The sequence below is a fragment of the Pundamilia nyererei genome, unplaced genomic scaffold (genome assembly GCF_000239375.1).
Source record: "Pundamilia nyererei isolate P.nyererei 1_Seehausen unplaced genomic scaffold, PunNye1.0 scaffold00092, whole genome shotgun sequence".
Lineage (NCBI taxonomy): Eukaryota > Metazoa > Chordata > Actinopteri > Cichliformes > Cichlidae > Pundamilia > Pundamilia nyererei.
Window position 1 is genome coordinate 1,198,062 of NW_005187493.1, and position 16,760 is coordinate 1,214,821.

At 39.4% G+C, this 16,760-nt stretch overlaps 3 protein-coding genes across 4 annotated transcripts in view; 1 reads left to right on the top strand and 2 right to left on the bottom strand.

Moving 5' to 3' along the window:
- Nucleotides 1-1,847, bottom strand: part of LOC102205727 (growth/differentiation factor 11) — a 21,754-nt gene extending 19,907 nt beyond the window's left edge. For both annotated transcript variants that reach the window (XM_005739521.1, XM_005739520.1), the window contains exon 1: nucleotides 1,071-1,847. In XM_005739521.1, coding sequence (XP_005739578.1) covers nucleotides 1,071-1,485 — 415 coding nt within the window. In that variant the 5' untranslated portion in view covers nucleotides 1,486-1,847. The remainder of the gene's footprint in view (nucleotides 1-1,070) is intronic.
- A 3,878-nt stretch (nucleotides 1,848-5,725) lies between these two features.
- LOC102206200 (leucine-rich repeat flightless-interacting protein 1) lies at nucleotides 5,726-13,299 on the top strand. Its single transcript, XM_005739522.1, has 6 exons — nucleotides 5,726-5,970; nucleotides 6,253-6,327; nucleotides 8,940-8,978; nucleotides 9,236-9,397; nucleotides 9,554-9,637; nucleotides 10,878-13,299. Exons 1-6 carry the CDS (start codon nucleotides 5,872-5,874, stop codon nucleotides 11,379-11,381), a joined length of 963 nt encoding a protein of 320 aa, XP_005739579.1. The 5' UTR covers nucleotides 5,726-5,871; the 3' UTR covers nucleotides 11,382-13,299.
- An 800-nt stretch (nucleotides 13,300-14,099) lies between these two features.
- The window catches only part of avil (advillin), a 9,509-nt gene continuing 6,848 nt past the window's right edge, over nucleotides 14,100-16,760 (bottom strand). The window contains exons 15-20 of the mRNA XM_005739523.1: nucleotides 16,312-16,469; nucleotides 16,080-16,224; nucleotides 15,804-15,992; nucleotides 15,653-15,724; nucleotides 14,799-14,909; nucleotides 14,100-14,616 (exon numbers count right to left, since the gene is read on the bottom strand). Of these exons, the coding sequence (XP_005739580.1) occupies nucleotides 14,503-14,616; nucleotides 14,799-14,909; nucleotides 15,653-15,724; nucleotides 15,804-15,992; nucleotides 16,080-16,224; nucleotides 16,312-16,469 (789 nt within the window). The 3' untranslated portion in view covers nucleotides 14,100-14,502. The remainder of the gene's footprint in view (nucleotides 14,617-14,798; nucleotides 14,910-15,652; nucleotides 15,725-15,803; nucleotides 15,993-16,079; nucleotides 16,225-16,311; nucleotides 16,470-16,760) is intronic.

Sequence of the window (16,760 nt, forward strand, 5' to 3'; positions counted from 1 at the left end):
ACACACACACACACACACACACACACACACACACACACACACACACACACACACACACATATATATAGGTCTTTGTTCAACCAGGGAGTGAAAAAAAAGGATTATTTGCAGAGTGTTTCATCCGCCTTGTGCAGAATATATTACGTGTGTAAATGTTGTTGAACCCGGCGCTTCACCAGGAAAAGGTCACACACTCCCCTCGACCCTAAGTGATTCTCTGTCTTTGTGTACTCTTGGTGAAAAAAAAAAAAACGAGCTGCGCCTATAAACTTCGCATTTAAAAGGCAAGTGCGGCCGAGGGGGGCCGCTGCATGAGGCGAACAATAGCAGCTTTTTGGACACACTTTTTCTCACTGCGATGAACAGCAGGGGAACCGGTAGAGCCTCCTATAAAAGAGCGATAGAGCACAGCTGCCAGGGTTCAAAAGTAATTTTATAAAATGTCTCAGAGGGGGCCTGCCTGTGGTTTATCTGTGGATTTATGGGAAACAATGGGAGGGCGAGCAAATTGTTAGAGGACAATAATCAGAGGGCCTCGAGATGTGATAACTCCAGAATTTAAGGTCTTTATGCAAAGGAAGACATTAAAGGATAAAGTGATGCAACTGCCAGCCAAATGCTGCATTATCATTAATAATGCACTTGACATTCAAACGGCTCTGCCATGCCTCGTGTTCTTAAAACGTTATGGGAGAAATGGAGAGTTTAAACGTGACAGCTAGGAGTCCAGCAGCTAAATATTAAACACTCTGCTTCATCATCATCTTCATCATCATCATCATCGTCAAGAAGACAAAAGTCAATCAAGCCATATTGGCGCTGTCCGTTCAGAGTGATGAGGTTCTTTGTGCTACCAGTTATTGATTTATCAGTTTCACACATTATCCCCTCTTTTTGACAGCTGTCTAATTTTACCAGTTAGTTTCCTTTAATCTCAATCACTAAGAGTAGGTTAGGTCACCGACTGTCCCCGCAGCAGGCCTGAGCCACTTGAACCTATACTGCTCCGCAATTACGCGCATGACGCATTTGGAGACAATATCATTGTTAGGTTGTAAACTATTACTCACGCTCAGAGGCCATAGTAATCACGGACTCCGTGGTGGCGTGGTACTCATCCTCCTCCATAAACTCATCCTGGGACGAAGCATCTCCCTGGAAGTCGTGATGGTCCAGAAGCTGCTGGAGCGGGGGCGCCTTGGGCAGCAGCTGATTGACCACCTCCCGGCTGATGTTGGGCGCCTGCTTCAGACGCAGTTTGCTCAGGATCTGGGACTTGATGGTCTCCAGTCTCAGCACTTTGCTCTGCTCCCTCCAAACACAAGCGGAACACTCGTGAGAACCGGCGTCCTCGTCCAGCAGAGATAGCCCGGCATCCGTGGGCGTCTCGCTGGCAGGAGGCAGCAGCAGATTGGGCTCATCGCTCCCCGACTGTCCCAAGGAGATGAGCACCATCAAGCACAGTAAGAAGTTGTACCTCGGCATGACGATGCGTGGACAACAGAAAACGCAACTTTTCCTCCCCTTCCTTAGCTTGTTTTTTACGCACTTTATTCCGTTAGATCCCGTCTCTCGAATCTGCGCCGCTCCTCGTCTTAGCCTACAAACGGCAAAGAATAAGTGACATGCATCTAATCCAATACGATCACCCCGAAGTTTCTCTTTTTGTAATATTCTTTCTTTTTCTTTTTTTTCTTTTAACAAAAAAAGTGCGCGCAGAGGGTGTCGGTACAAGCTCCTTTGATTGAAAGTTAAATGCCTGGTGAATGCATAGCCTGCTCACGTGCAGTATAAGCTAATTGTTGTTTTCTGTACAATTTTAGTCCACGGAGGTGTGAGTATGTGCAGAGGTGTCACTGAAAAATGTGCAAGTACGGTCAAAAAGGCGCTCTTTATATATCTCAGCTGCCCGATGTCGTAATCCGCCTCCATTGGCTAAGATTGCAACAAAAGGCTTTTAGGTCTGTCACCAAGTCAAGAGGGACAGAGGAAGGGAGGGTGTGCGCACCGTTAAGAGAGTATAAATGTTTTTACAGTGCACAAACAATGTCTCCCATTAGAGATAACCTATAGCCCAATTAGGTTATTAGGATGATGGCAAACTGCTCACTACGCATGTTTTTTTTTTGTTTTTTTTTTAAATAGGTTAAATGTTCAATGGTGCCAATTTAAAAAGAAAAATCAAAAAGAAAAAAGCTAAATGGATTTCTCGCAAATTTACCACAGCCAATCTTGAAGCGTGCACATAGCATTTATGGTGTAATTAAACTGGTAACTCGAAGATAAGAATTTATCATGTAACTAGACCAGATGGTATTATGCAGATTATTTAGATATATTCTTGTAAGGCTCTTCAAAATGAAAGTGAAAGTTTTCATTGAAACCAATAAGAAAGGACACACTCACGTTTTCCTTGAAAAATAATAGCTCCACATGTACAAGGGTGCATTCATAAAGGCTGATCATGATTTTGATAGATTATGTTTAATAACCCTACACCTCGGAGACTTTTGAGCCATTAAGCAGCAGCACGTCTGTAAGCTCTCAATTATAACGTAGATGGACTCATTAGTATACACAGACCCGTGTGAATGCCATTTGTACCAATCAGTATATGAACTAATGAGCAAGTGACGCATGCAATTATAGTGAGCTGTGGAATTTCAGTCTTTCCTGAAACATCATCCAACGATATATAAACATGTGAGAATGTTATCTAAATGGTGCCCAAGAACCACGCTCATATACATATTTTCATATGTATATCATTGGAGGGGGGGTAAGTTAAATTTTTATTCTTCCAAAATAGGCTAAAAGTTTTGCAGCACCACCTCTTTGAGCGATGAGCAGCCTGTGCGACCACACCGACATCTGCTGGAGAAAAACATAGTTGCGACTGCAGGTCTCGTCTCAAAGCTGCGAGCCTCTCTGTTCATTGGAGGCTGTGTTTTGTAAAATTCACCTTCAGGAGCTGCACTCTAAAGCAGGAACTCTATTGGTTAGGTACATTTCATCCATTACTAAAGAACTGAGGATTCTCCATTGCACCTCCAATACAACGAATGAAATTCATTGCAATGAATGCATTACTTGGTCATCTCACATATTTTTACAGTACCAAAGTATCAAAGCGTCCTTTTACAACAGGCTAGGAGACATCAGACATGAAAGCATTGGTAATATGTCTGGTGGTATGTGCTCAACTCTTTTAGTTATTCTCTTCCTTTCAGAAAAATAATTTTTGCTCCGTTAAGATAAATCATTAGCAAACTGGATCAAAAGACAAAAACAAATGAGTCCTGAAGTGATGAGACACTCATGTTCATTCTACTGCAGTTGCCACTCATCCGTCCTCTGCACGTTTGCATGTTTTTCTGTTCACGTATGCAGATAAAGTGTGAATCATTTGCATGATCAGATTTGCTGATCTAACATCTACTCCGAGCCTTAACATACTAAACCCACATACAAACACTGAAGCTCAGAAAGGCTTTGTAAAACGTCATGTAAAATGATCAATGAGGTTTCTACATGATATATACACAGTGAAATAGATCCGGTTTCAGTAAACTTCATGGTCTTTGCATTGATGGGTGTAAAAAAAAAGGGCCAGCCTTTTTTTGAATAACAGTTATGTCTCACGCACACCAGAATAAACAGTCATTAATGAGGCAGTCATTGATTCAACAAAGTGTCACAGCACTGAGTCTACAGTAAGCAGTCCTCACTGTTGCTACGCAGTGACAAACTACAGTTCAGAGGAAAGCTCAAGGAAAAATTTAAACCTGGTTTGGAGTTTTTGCTCCAAACTGAGGGTCTGGTCCGCTGCACGAGAGCAATGTGCAGATTTTGTATTGAGTCAATCACCTTAAAGGTGAAGGAAGTTGTATGAACATTTCTATTTAACCAGTGCGTAGGCTGATATATTACTACATTTGCCTACAATTATAGAAACCCTGTATCAAGATATGAGACTATGTCATGATCATCTGTGTGCAATAAACACACATCTCTGGGATGAATAACAGTGTGTGATCATGTATAAGTTGTATAGTTTTAATGTTTTATTTGGGAACAGAATGGTGTGTATGTGTAAGTTTGGTGATGGAGTTTTTATTATGAATGAATGATGAATTTTTATGAATTATGTCTATTTTTATGCTTAAGGACAACAGATGGAAATTAGCCTTTGGCTATAATCTGGTATGTTTACATTCATGTAATTTTTTTTTTACATTTATGTTGATTAACATGCACTGTCCTAAATAAATAAATACAGCTTTTGAGTCATACACTGTGTAAATATCATTTTATATTTAGGGGGTTTGAACTGTTTCCTCATTTCCTGTTGCAGTTGTTCACTTTTTCTCCACTTCCTCTTTCACCCTTTGTTTAAATGATAAGTAACACGTGTTAAACAACAACAACAACAATAAGACAAAACAAAAAAACTTTGCTTTGTCATGTATTGACTGCCATCTTAAGTTCTTCAGCTGTCAAATAGTTTGGTTTGTAAAGTTGTACAAACACTTCAGTTGCAACATCCAGGTCTTGTGGAGGTTAACTTTGTCAGAAACCTGTGTTTTCACACCATGACAAGGCAAAAATCACTATATGCAAGTAGAGTGAAAAGACAAAGAAAAGGTTAAATTGACAGCTTAATCAATAAAAGTTGCTGTCAAGGTTGAGTAGTGCGGGAGTTGGCTTATCTCTGTAAAGAAGCATTGCTGTCTGTGTTCTCAGATTGGTTCCAGTTTATTGGAATAAAAGTATGTGGTTTTCAGAGTCTGTAAGTGGTAGAAATTCTTACTATTCTGAGCCAAATGACTTATGATTGACCAAGTTCATCATTTTCAATTCGTAATTAAATAAGAAAATAATAAGAATAAGAAAGCGTCTTCTCTCATAAATGAACATGGCAACACAGTTTATGTTTGCAAAGTTGCATCTGAACAAACCTCAAGACTTCTGAAACAATGTCCTTTGGATAGACAAGACCAAAGTGTAGGTTTTTGACCATAATTCACAGCATCACATTTGCAGAAAGCCAAACACAGCATATTTGCACAAACACCTCATACCAGCTGTCAAGCATTGTGGTGGAAGGGTAATGAGTTTGGCTTGTTTTGCAGCTAAAAGATATTTGCAGTCATTAACTATTCTTTATACCAAAGTATACTCAATTGTGAGGCCACATGTCTAACAGCTAAAAAGCTGGCCCAATGTGGGTAATGCAACTGGACAATAATCCCAAGCACAAAAGCAGTAAATGGCTTTGGTGAGATCTTAAGAGACATTAAGATAAATGAAATGAACTGAAGCAACGCTGTAAAGAAGAATGGGTCATAAAGTCGTCCACAATGATGTGAGACTGATAAAATCATACAAAAAAATATTACTTCAAGTCACTGCTTCCAAAAGTTGCTCTATAAGCTACTGAATAAAGGGATTTCTTATTTTCTCACAGGAAAAGTCCTGTTAAACCTCACTTTTCATTGTTCTGGTCACGTTTGTAAAAGTACCTATAACTTTACTAAAAAAAACGGCAGGCTTTTTTCACTGATTAATTCCAGCCATGCACCAGAATGCTATCCCTTAACTTTACAACAAACCAAAAGTCATATTTGAACCCCCCCCACAGCCACAAACGTGACCCATGTCTCCCTAAAAAGACGGATATTTGACTGTTCAGAGAGAGTGGGCGGAGCGAGGGCGGCGTTAAACACGGTTTGGTCCCTGCGGCTTTCCGTAGATCAGGGCCTGGGTGTAGCTCCCTGTAGCTGCGTAGGAAACAAGTAAAAAACACCACTTCAGCCAGAGAGCCCGGAGGTGTCTCTTATATAAAGAAAAACGTAATATAACGCGTACAACATGCACTCGGTCACGCTGGACAGCAGTGGTTCACCGAAGAAGCGCTCGTTTTCTCGGGGAATGAGCGAGGACGAGTCTCTGCGCAGTATTATTAAAGAGGTGAGAGGACAAAAATCACGGCGTCGTTAACGTTAGTGTCAAACGTCACAGCTGTTTTAAATAACCGAATAAGTTTGGTGTTTTTAATTTGTTCAACACTTAAAATAAACAGACGGCTAGGGTAAACGGAGCAGTCGTCAGGCCCGTCGCTTCACTTCACTTCCTCGGCGTTAGCGCTGTTAGCTGTTCGTTGTTTTGTTGTTGTGGCTCATGATGATGAGGTGATGATGATGATGGTGATGCTCAGACTCCGCCTGAGATGTGTTTTCGTCTTCTCATCAGACTGACAGCTCCTCCAGACGTGTGACAAGAAGCGACAGCAGAGCGAGCACCCTGAAGAGGAGGAGTGACAGCCAGGTAGTAGCTAGCATAAAAACTGACACTCGATGAGATGAACTCATTGTTGTCTCAGTGTTACAACATTATATATGTGATGGACACGCAGTGCTACCTAATACCTCTGGGATGAGACGCTTGCATAGGCCGAGAGTCTAAAGGTTTGTACTCAAAGGAGCTTGCAAAGAAAAGCGTCTGGACTTCTTTAAGTTACTTGAAGACGTTTCACCTCTCATCCGAGAAGCTTCTTCAGTTCTAAGGTCAAATGGTGGAGAGTCCCAGATATAAACCTAGTGGGAGTGACCCCCCACAGAGGGACAAAAGGACCCCTTGATGATCCTCTAATCGCCTGAGCCAAGGTGTTAAACTGGGTGTGGGTCCCAATCAGCCAGAGTTTCGGGTGTGCTCATTGTGAAACCTGGCCCCACCTTATCATGCGAATTCCTGAGGTCAGATGGCCCAGGATGTGAGTGGGCGTTAAGGCGTCTGGGAAGGGAACTCAAAACTGGATTATAGATGGCAGAGAGTTGGTGTCGTAAACCCCCGCCTCTGTTCAAAGATGAGGCTCACAGTGGACATAGATGGCTTCTTTCACTCCTCTTTCAAACCATCTGTCCTCTCTGTCCAAAACGTGAACATTGGCATCCTCGAAAGAGTGTCCTTTATCCTTAAGATGCAGATGGACTGCTGAGTCTTGTCCTGTGGAGGTGGCTCTTCTGTGTTGTGCCATGCGCTTGTGAAGTGGCTGTTTGGTCTCTCCAATGTAGAGGTCTGAGCATTCCTCGCTGCACTGTACAGCAAACACCACATTGTTAAGTCTTGTGTTTTGGCGTTTTTAGGTTTGTGCCTTGTGACACAGAGTGGTGTCTAGTTATGGTCAGTCGTGCCAAAAAGTGGATAGATGGATATCTACTTTATAGATCCACAAGAAAAATGATTATGCTACAGCAGCAAGGTGAAGAAAAAAAATAATGCAGCCTACAATATTTAACAAAGTTAAAGTGCTACAGGGTCTAGTAAAGATCTTATACTATGATAGAATGGAAAAACTTTCTCTCATAATATAACAAGTACAAGTAAATATGAAGACAGTTTAAAATAGTAAGAGCAGGACTGGCATTGTGGAAGAGTAATGCAAACTGCATTAGTACATAATATGTATGCTATAAGTGCATGAAGGTAATAATAGAAATATGTGTGGAATCACATGTCGGACAGGTGTGACCACCTGTCATAGAACGAGGAGTTATTATACAGCTTTATAGAGAACGATGGGAATGATTTCCTGAGTTGTTATGGCAGTGAGAAGGAGCTCTGCTGGGTCAGAAGTGTGGAGCAAAGTGGGTATGATGAGTTGTCCATGACAGAGAGCAGTTTGATCACTGACCTACGGTCTCTAACTGACTCGAATGCCTCCAAATTCCGGCCAATGATGGGTCCAGGCTTGAGGATTAGTTTGTGGATCCTGCTGACATCTCTGGCACTGGATTTATAAAGTAAATGAAATTGTTTTTTAAACAGCTGTTGATATCTGTAAATATCTGGGTCTTTCTTTGTAGTTAGGAGAGAAATGTTTGAAATGAAAACCGTGTGACTGCCAGTAGTGACGGGAGCAGTAAAACCACGAAATTGTACTTTCCAAATTGCAGAAGATGGTTTGCTTCTGAACTTTTAGTACAGCAATAAATGGCGATATCTCGTGTTTTTATGGCTTCCTTATTTTTACTAGTTCAGTTAAACTTGTACTAAACAAACTCGTCTATCTGAAAGCTCCGAAAGCATGTTGTACAGCATGACTAACCCAGTTTTAAAAGATTATTATTAAAATAAAAAAGTCACAGGTTAACTAGATATTTTGTAAAAACCGAGATGGTAACTGACAGGGTGACTGCAAGGCTACACATTCCCAGGACCCAGAAACTGAAGCAGCTACATTGAGTTGAGTTATGATTTTAAATTTGTTTGTGTATGTTTTTCTTAATGGGATCCTTTTGGTCAGGAGATCAGTCTAATAACTCCCAACTAGAGCAGAGCTTTTGTCTGCGTCATCAATTATGTAAAAAGCCTATCAGTTATGGGAAAATGGCCACAATATTAAATGCGGAAACAGAAGTGCTTCTGTCAGAGATTTCTTCCTGTTAAGGAGGCATTTCCTTTCCTACTGCGGCCAAGAGCTTCCTAAAGGGAACATTTCTGTCTTCATTATGTAAGTTGTTGACCTGACTTTGTAAAGTGCCCCGAGATGACCGTGTTATGACTTGGCATGGTATGAATTGAAGGGAAAACATTTACAATGTTTATTTTCCATTCAGTATTAAGTCATTTACACATGTTTGACAGCAGCTGTCGGCATTAATTGATTTATAAATATAAGTAACAAACTCCTGTAAGAGACACGTATGAATAAAGTGGACAAATAATCAAAGCTACCTTTTGTAAGATGCAGTAAAGTTTATTTTGATGCTTATAATAACTGAATTTGTGTAACTTTAAATTTTTAGGTCATCGTTCGTGTTTGAGTTAAAGGGGACCAACAGGAGAGGATCCAGTATGCCTCATTTAAACTGCTTTGTGCTGATTTTAACTCAAAATACTCAAATGTTTTTTATTAAAATTATTTGTTTTCCTTTCAGCAATCTGAGCAGGACCTCTTCATGGGACTACCAGAAATGGTAACGATTTCTCACCATTATCCTCCTTATTGTTGCTATAAATATAATGATGTTTACTGCTATTGAAGGCTGTGCTCACAGTAATAAATCACAGCAGTGAAGCATATTCCTTTACATAGGGAGGCATTGTCACGCTACCACAGGAGGCCTCCCACAGATTGTTGCCTCTGAGAGCTCAACGAGCACTCCCACTGACTGGCATGCATTCTCCTGAAGTTGCCTACACTGATCTGTTACCGTGTAACTTTGTGATATAGCTAGAGCTGCAGGCCAGCTATGAAGAGGCTGTGCAAGAGCTGCGTGGGCTGGAGGTCGAGCGAGAGGCTCTGTTGTTCCAGGTGGACGTCCTGCAGGACACGCTGGAGGGTGTAGAGGAGCTGCTGGCTGAAGCCCAGAGAGAAGCTGGACAGGCTAGTTTGGTAAGTCCAGGTCGAGCCAAAACACGAAGTAAAGTCTTAAAGTCTCTTAGAAATCCGTGTGTGTGTGTGTGTGCGTGCGTGTAAGTAAAGTTCGTTGTTTGTGATTACAACAGATTGTGACACTAACGAGCTGCTGCTGTCTCTTTACATTTGTAGGAGTTGGAGCGAGAGAAGGAGGCCAAAAGGAAACTGGAGAGCATGGTGCACTCTTTGATGCAAGAAGTGGAAAGATTAAAAGAGGTAAAGTGAGACCGTTTATGTAAGCTTGCAGAGGCTCCGAATTTGTTTATAAAGATGTAAAGGGAAGCTATTGCGCAACAGTCTGTCAGGCGTGTGATCGCTCGTGAATATGAATGATGGCGATGCTATGTCGTTGTTTTGTTTTTTTCTGGGTGTGTAACCCGGAGACACGGCAGGCCTGGGCATACAAGATTTTCTGTGTGTTGTGGTTTAGTTTTGTCCTTAAGGGTTTTAGCAACTGAGTCTCGTCTTTCTGGGAAAAAAAGCCCTGAAAACGAAATGAAGAAGTTAGAAAAGTACAGAAGTACTTAAGTATCCAAGCCACATTTGTTGAGACTGGCACAATCAATTGTTTCAATTACTGTTACTCATTTTCCACTCCTGAAACTTCCACGCCTCGTCCATTCTTGTGTTGTCCTTATAAAAACAATTTGTGGTGGTGCATAACACGTTTTGGAGTAATCTCTTCATTTTTCATGGTGAAAAGAGTCTGATCACTTGACCTCTAGCCTGGTACCCCACTTAATTATGCTGAGTGTCTAGTGTGAAGGACAATCAGGAGTCTGCACAGGTTATTCTACTTTAAACCTGGACTTGATGGTAATGCTCTTTTTCAAGAGTCTGACTTCTTGCTTTTCTTATCTTCTCTGTTTAGATAGTGTTAGCTGAGTGGAGAGTAGGAATAAAAATTCTTAAGATAGCTTTAAAATATACAATGTTGTGCAAAAGTCCAGGGGCCACTCCTCATTTATTTATATTTTGCTTCCAAGGAGACAGACATTTTTGATTTGTTTTTTGTTGTTGTTGTTGTTGTTAAGCAGTTTAATACTTATGACTCATTCAAGCTTAAAAAAGACACCTAACTCAAGGGATTAACCAGTGCTGTGACTACACATAACAGACAACAATTTTAGTTCGTTTTTAAACATTTGTTCTGATTTATTTAGTTAAAATGTACAGAAAAAGCCAAACGTGACACCTTTTGGGGGCATAAGACAATATTTTTGCACCAACAAGATGGTTCTCAAAGAGGCAAAAACAAAAGGCAGCCAAAATCCTTTTTGTTTGTGTCTTATATACTTTATTTGTATGTTTACACATTTCAATAAATTACTGCACATATTTCCTGTTTTCCTTCCAAAAAGAGATGATTGATGGCTCAAGATCTTTAAAAAACACTGTAATAATATTTTTTTTATGAATGAACACTGCTTATGCTTTCTTTGTTTACACCTTGCAGGAAGGGAATAACAAACTATCAGGACCAGGTGAGATGGCTAAAGCAACAATGCAGGGACACAAAATAAGAAATGATGCCAACAAAGTCGAGAGCTCCTCCTCTCACAGCAGCAAAGATGAATTGGGAGCTGCAGTGCAAAGAGGACAGAGTGAGGGCACAGAGGAGAAGCAATGGAGAATGGTAAATAAGCCCATGTGTCACCAGCCTTCTCTTGCACTGGGCAGCCTGGTCGCTGAGGATGGGGTCCACCAGAGACCTTATGAAAACGGGGCAGCAGATGGACAAGATCCCCTACTGGATGAAAACGACTCGGACAGCATAAGTGCCTACAAGGATGCATTCGATGAGACTCCAGAGCAGGACAGGATCTTTCCAGGTGACGGAGACAGTTTGGAGCTGCCTCACGATGCAGAGAACACAAAGAAGAGCCTGCCTAATAATGGAGACGCCCTCAACAGTGAGGACGAAGGCACCAAAATCAATGAAAGCTGCATTTTGTCTTAAATTTATGTTTCATCTACTACGGAGTAAGGTCAGAGATAAAATAGTTCATAACTTGATAAAATCCAGCAGCATTTTGATTTGAAGTTAGACATTTCTGTTCTTACAAAAATCAGTTGAGATTAGATGTTGCTAGTCAATAGTTTGACATTTTATGAGAAAATGATTAGTAGAATAACTGTGGAAATAATTGGCAGCTTAATCTATAAGGAAAAGTTGAAAAGATTAGTTAGAGCCCTAGTTATGATACATTGTAGTAGAAGTTACATTTTTAAAAATTGTGCTGAACAATCTCAGGTTTACAAGCTGAAATTTCGCTGACTACTTTATGTTATTTGCCAATCATTTAATTCAAGTCTGTCGTAAGTGTTTGGGTTTTTCTTTTTTTTTAATGCACGTTGCAAAACATGGAACATACTCCATGTTGCTTTGACTGTTTACCTTTTTGATTTTAAGAAGGATATTTTATACACAAGAAGCAGTCAAGACAAAAGTCACGATTTATCTGTCTTGGTAAGAATCTCCACAGCAGCTGTTTTAGCTTCAACCAGAAGAAGACATTACAAACACAGAGGTTTCTTTTCTGTGAAGTTATTGTTAACTTAAATTTGATCATAAGGATTTTGATCAGGCTGTGTTGCTGGTTTCTCTCATGTTTTTCTTGGACTTGGAAGTCTGGTGATTTCAAATAGGCAGTTCATTTATTCAAAGCCTCAAAGTCTTAAAATTTTTATGTGTTTTTATTAAAAAAAATAGACAGAAAATGGATTTGGCTGCATTTGCACTTTTTAAAGTTCTTATATTGTGACATTTATTTGTCAGATTACATTAAAGCCAACATTCCCTTTTTTAACCAAATGTGTCAGCCAGACCTGACGAGCTGACCACTGCAGGCTGGATTTTTTTTGTCTGGCTGCAAGGACATGCTGCATGTTTGCACAGTGGAACTTGCTGAACTTTGCCTCTTCAGATGTCTTTCATTGCTGTAAAACACTTTGTATGTAACATTTTTAATGCCTTTTTACTTTCTTTTTTTTTTAAATTGTGCCAGAATCAAAAGTAGACTCCTCACTTCATCTATGATCCGTAGCCTGCACGAGCACCTATGAATGTATACTGATTTCCAAAATGCACACAAGTTTGTGTCATTTATGAGTGTGTTTGCATGCAATACTATCAACTACATGTAATGAATAATATGTCTTATTTGCTGTTACAGATACTTTTTAAAAGGGATTTTCAGTGTCAGTTTATTTTGTAGACAATGTATCATTCTTTTATTCCCCAGTTTACAAAGTCGATTTAACAAAGTCGACAAATAATTAAAGTTTTGAACATATCAGGCTGGACTTTAATGATTAGAAAAGCATATATTGATAAATGGATCTCTTGTAGAAGACCGAAGCAAAACAATAAATCTGCACGGGTTATGTTGAAGTTGCTGCATTTAGCTGTGTATCATTTTTGGTCTTAATACAGGTTGTTGACTTTGTACTCTGAGGTACTTTTTTGCTAGTTCTTTATAACCTGTAGCATCGACTGTCAAATGTATGTAAGTTTAGGAGGTTACTGTTATTTTAGTGCTGTGTGGTGATACTGTGGTCACTTCTTGAGCAGTCAGGTGATGGCAAATGAATTATAACACCAACATCCATAGGTGCTGGACAGTTCATTTTCAGGTTTTCCCGGTGATACAAAAAAAGAAAAGGAAATGACCTTTGACATGTTGCTGTGCAGCCAAATTGTTTTTTTGTTTTTTTTTTCTTTGATTTCAAACAAAAGTACTGAAAATACATCCTTTTATGTATGATGCCTTTTTTCTGTTTGTAATATTTTCAGCTCTGTCATTGGCTTTGAAATAGATGTTCAGATTTAAATGTTAATGCCATACATTTATATCATAATAAAATGAGTGAGTAATGCTTTGTGCCATTTCTGTTAACTTGCATTTAAAATATGGAGAAAGTGAATAAAAACAAATAATGACTTAATAAGCAGCTTGACATTCAAGCCTAATTATCAAGGAACGTGCTGACGCCTGCTCATCTTTCAAGTCTCTGATGATCAGTTAAGCACCTCATTTTTAGGAGACTCATGACCGATCGTATAACTGATTGTATATTTAGTACACTAAAGGTAAAGGTCGCCTTTTCTTTTTCAGACTGATTTCTGGGAATCACATAAGATAACAATTTACAAATGAAAGCAGGAATGGAGATTTCTGTTTTCTTCACTTATTTTGAGCACATCGTGTTCCATCGTTATTTGCACAAAAGATGGAAAATCAGGTCATCTTTACTTTCATATTATGAGTAACTTCAAAGTAAGTGACACAAATGTTTGCAACTAAGTAAATCATTTTAATTACTTTCTTCTTTATAAATAGTTTTCAGTTTAGTTCTAAACCTATTAATCCTATTGGCCATTATGGGGATAAAAGAAAATGCACCATCTTCCATGTCTTAAGATTTTACATATTGGGACACAATAAAAAAATTAATCTAGAACATCAATCAAATTTCAATGAACTGAAGCAACGCTGTAAGGAAGATCGGGCCAAAATTCCTCCACAACAAGGAAAGTTATACAGAGTCATACAGAAAATGATTGTCATTGTTGCTGAAAGTGTTTCTACAAGCTATTGAAACATGAACTTACTTTTTCACATTCTTACGTTTTATTAATAGAATAAATGACAGTGCAACGTTGTTTATCTGAGGTCTTATTTAAATCATTTATTTGAACCTGGTAAGAATCACATTTGTTAAAAAATCCTGATAAATATCGTAATATAAGACGTGTGAGTTAACTGTTGCCTCCTACGGGGTTCGACTGCACAAACATGCAGAGGGGAACAGCCATTGTGGTTCATAGTTCAGTTAGGTTCATTGATTTTGATACAAGAGTTCCTAAATAGTGTTAACTCCATAAAGGCAGCACAGATTACAAAAATAAAGTTTTGAAAAAAAAAGTAATTTGACTAAAATGTACAGAATGGACTCATGATTATAAATTTTTAAAGATTAGTAAGTGAAAAAACATGAAAAGCAAGAAAGATCATAGAAAGAGACCCCAACAGCTGGCTTCTATCAGTAACTACTTATTTCAAATACTGAAAGAAATCTCAAAACATCCCTTTTTCTTTCTTCATTTTCAGCTGTTTCCACTGCGGCAAGCTCACAAACTCATCTTTGGTCATTCCAAAGACGGTGGTGAAGTCAGTGTCAGAGAGGTATTTCTGCAAATGAGGTGACAAAGTTTAGCGAGTGATGGCACACGTGTTATCTTTTAAGCTGCAGAGTTTTACTGGTGATGGTTGTAATCATCACTAAATTAATGAATAAGCAGATACACGTACAAATCTTGAACTTAAATGTGGAATTGATGGGAAATGGAAACATTGGGAACGCGCGTACATACCTCTTTCTGTTTCGGGTCAACACCTTCTGGCAGCTCGTTGGCAAGCTTGTTTTTCAAATCGTCAGGTGGGAAAGACTGAAAACTTTTCACACTGTTCCCTCCGTTCTGCTCCTAGAAAATCACATTAAAAGAACATTTTAGTTTATATTGTATTATTAATCTCAATCTTTGAGTATACAAATCACAGTACTTTATTAATGCAGGTTCTGGCCCTTATTTCTACCTTCATTATGAACTTTTGTTTGGCCTTCAGGATTCATATTCTTTATTTTGTTTGGTTTCTGATCATGTTTAGAGCATTTATATTTATTTACTTGTTTTAGTTCGTCACTGCCTCCTCAGTGTCCTTTTGCATATTGTTGTCAAGCCTTCTCCAGAATAGTTCTTGTTTTGTTTTGTGAGTCATTTTGCTCTTGTGCTTTGTCCTTATTTTTATTTTGTCTCACTGTCCTTGATTAGTTTCACCTGAGTCTTGTTGCTCTTATGTTTCCACTTTCGCTGATCTCTGGTGCCCATTTAAAGCTCCAGTTTGCTTGTTCTCTTTATTGTGTTGTTCACTTAGTTGTGTGTCTGTGGCAGTACACGCCCAGTGCTCCCAGTTACTTACCTGGCTTTGCTCTTTGTGTTTGGATTCTTGGATTTTGATTCATCATCAATAAATGTTTTGAACTTTTGCCTTCTGTTTCCTACACTTGAGGGTCTAATATAGCTACACTCCACACTGCAGATTATGATAGGAAAGGCCTATAAATTTTAAATCTTTTAAATTCAATAATTCACGAGCTAAAACTTCATGCTAACATAGCAAGTTTTAACCTAAACAGAGTTTGAGAAATGAATAAAACTTTACATACTGCAACAGTAACATTAACAGGTGACGCTGTATCTCCAAACTCCTTCTTCAGCTCCTCATAGCTCTTTCCTGACTGAAAGAGAGAAATATTTGTAAGATTATTTTAATTATAAATGGAAATCCACATTTCAGCTCAAAAGCATAACACTCACACTCCATTTGGTGGGATCCCAGGCTGTAAACCACCCAGTGAAGGTGGGTGGCTCGAAGCCTTGCTTGATCAAGACAATGGGGGTGTGTGGATCTCTGTCACCCGGGTGGGTCTGCAGATACTCTTGGCTGGTTGTCAGTGCCTCTTTGCGCTCCTCCTCATTTGCGTCTTTACCGACCCAGATAAACACCTGGAGAAAAAGCAGGATGTGATTAAAGTGGTGGAGTTTATTTATTTCATTGTTATGTTCATATTAATAACCTGTCAAAAATCCTACCTGGTCCCATGTGTCCAGTAGCATGACATCATCCTCGCTGAGGTCATCCTGTATGAATTGAGTCACCTCAGTCACAATGAAACGCCCTGTCTTATTGGAGCATTCAAACAGGCGTGGCTTATGGTCCAAAACTACCTGCTGCAATCTGCGGATGGCACATAACCAAGTGAAAGCAAACATATAGAAAAGTCACACTTGAAGCTGTTGGTTCACCTGTTCATACTATCCTCACCTCTTGTCACTTGCATAGGGAGCTTTCCCCCCAAGCAGTTCCCAGAATTCAATGGGCTCCTGACCCTCTGCAATAATCTCTTCAGAGCCTCGTGGTGAGTTCTGGCTGATTGCTGAGCTGACCTCTTTCGCCATGGCTCTCTCATCTCCACTTGATCCCTGGTTTACAAAAAGATGCCACCCCCGACCCCAGAGCTCATCAATAGGCCTATATTTTGCTAAAAATTTTCATTTTATTTGATTTAATCTGGTTTTAGAAAATGAGGAAAATCTTGTGACATGTTTGTTATTCTTATGAAGGAAATTCATGAATGCTGAGTCAGCAGCTGGTAGAGATGAACTGTTTGACTCAGCAAAACCACAGCAAGGGCAGATGCTCACCGACAGACAGACCGAAAAGCCAATCAGTCCTAGTACTTTGATATTGATATATATATATATATATATATA

Bases quoted from the DNA above. Each gene is read 5' to 3' on its own strand.
- LOC102206200 (XM_005739522.1), top strand. From the start codon at position 5,872: ATGCACTCGGTCACGCTGGACAGCAGTGGTTCACCGAAGAAGCGCTCG. The intron at 8,979-9,235 runs GTAACGATTTCT...TTTGTGATATAG, and splicing joins TCATGGGACTACCAGAAATG to CTAGAGCTGCAGGCCAGCTA. The intron at 9,638-10,877 runs GTAAAGTGAGAC...TACACCTTGCAG, and splicing joins AAGTGGAAAGATTAAAAGAG to GAAGGGAATAACAAACTATC.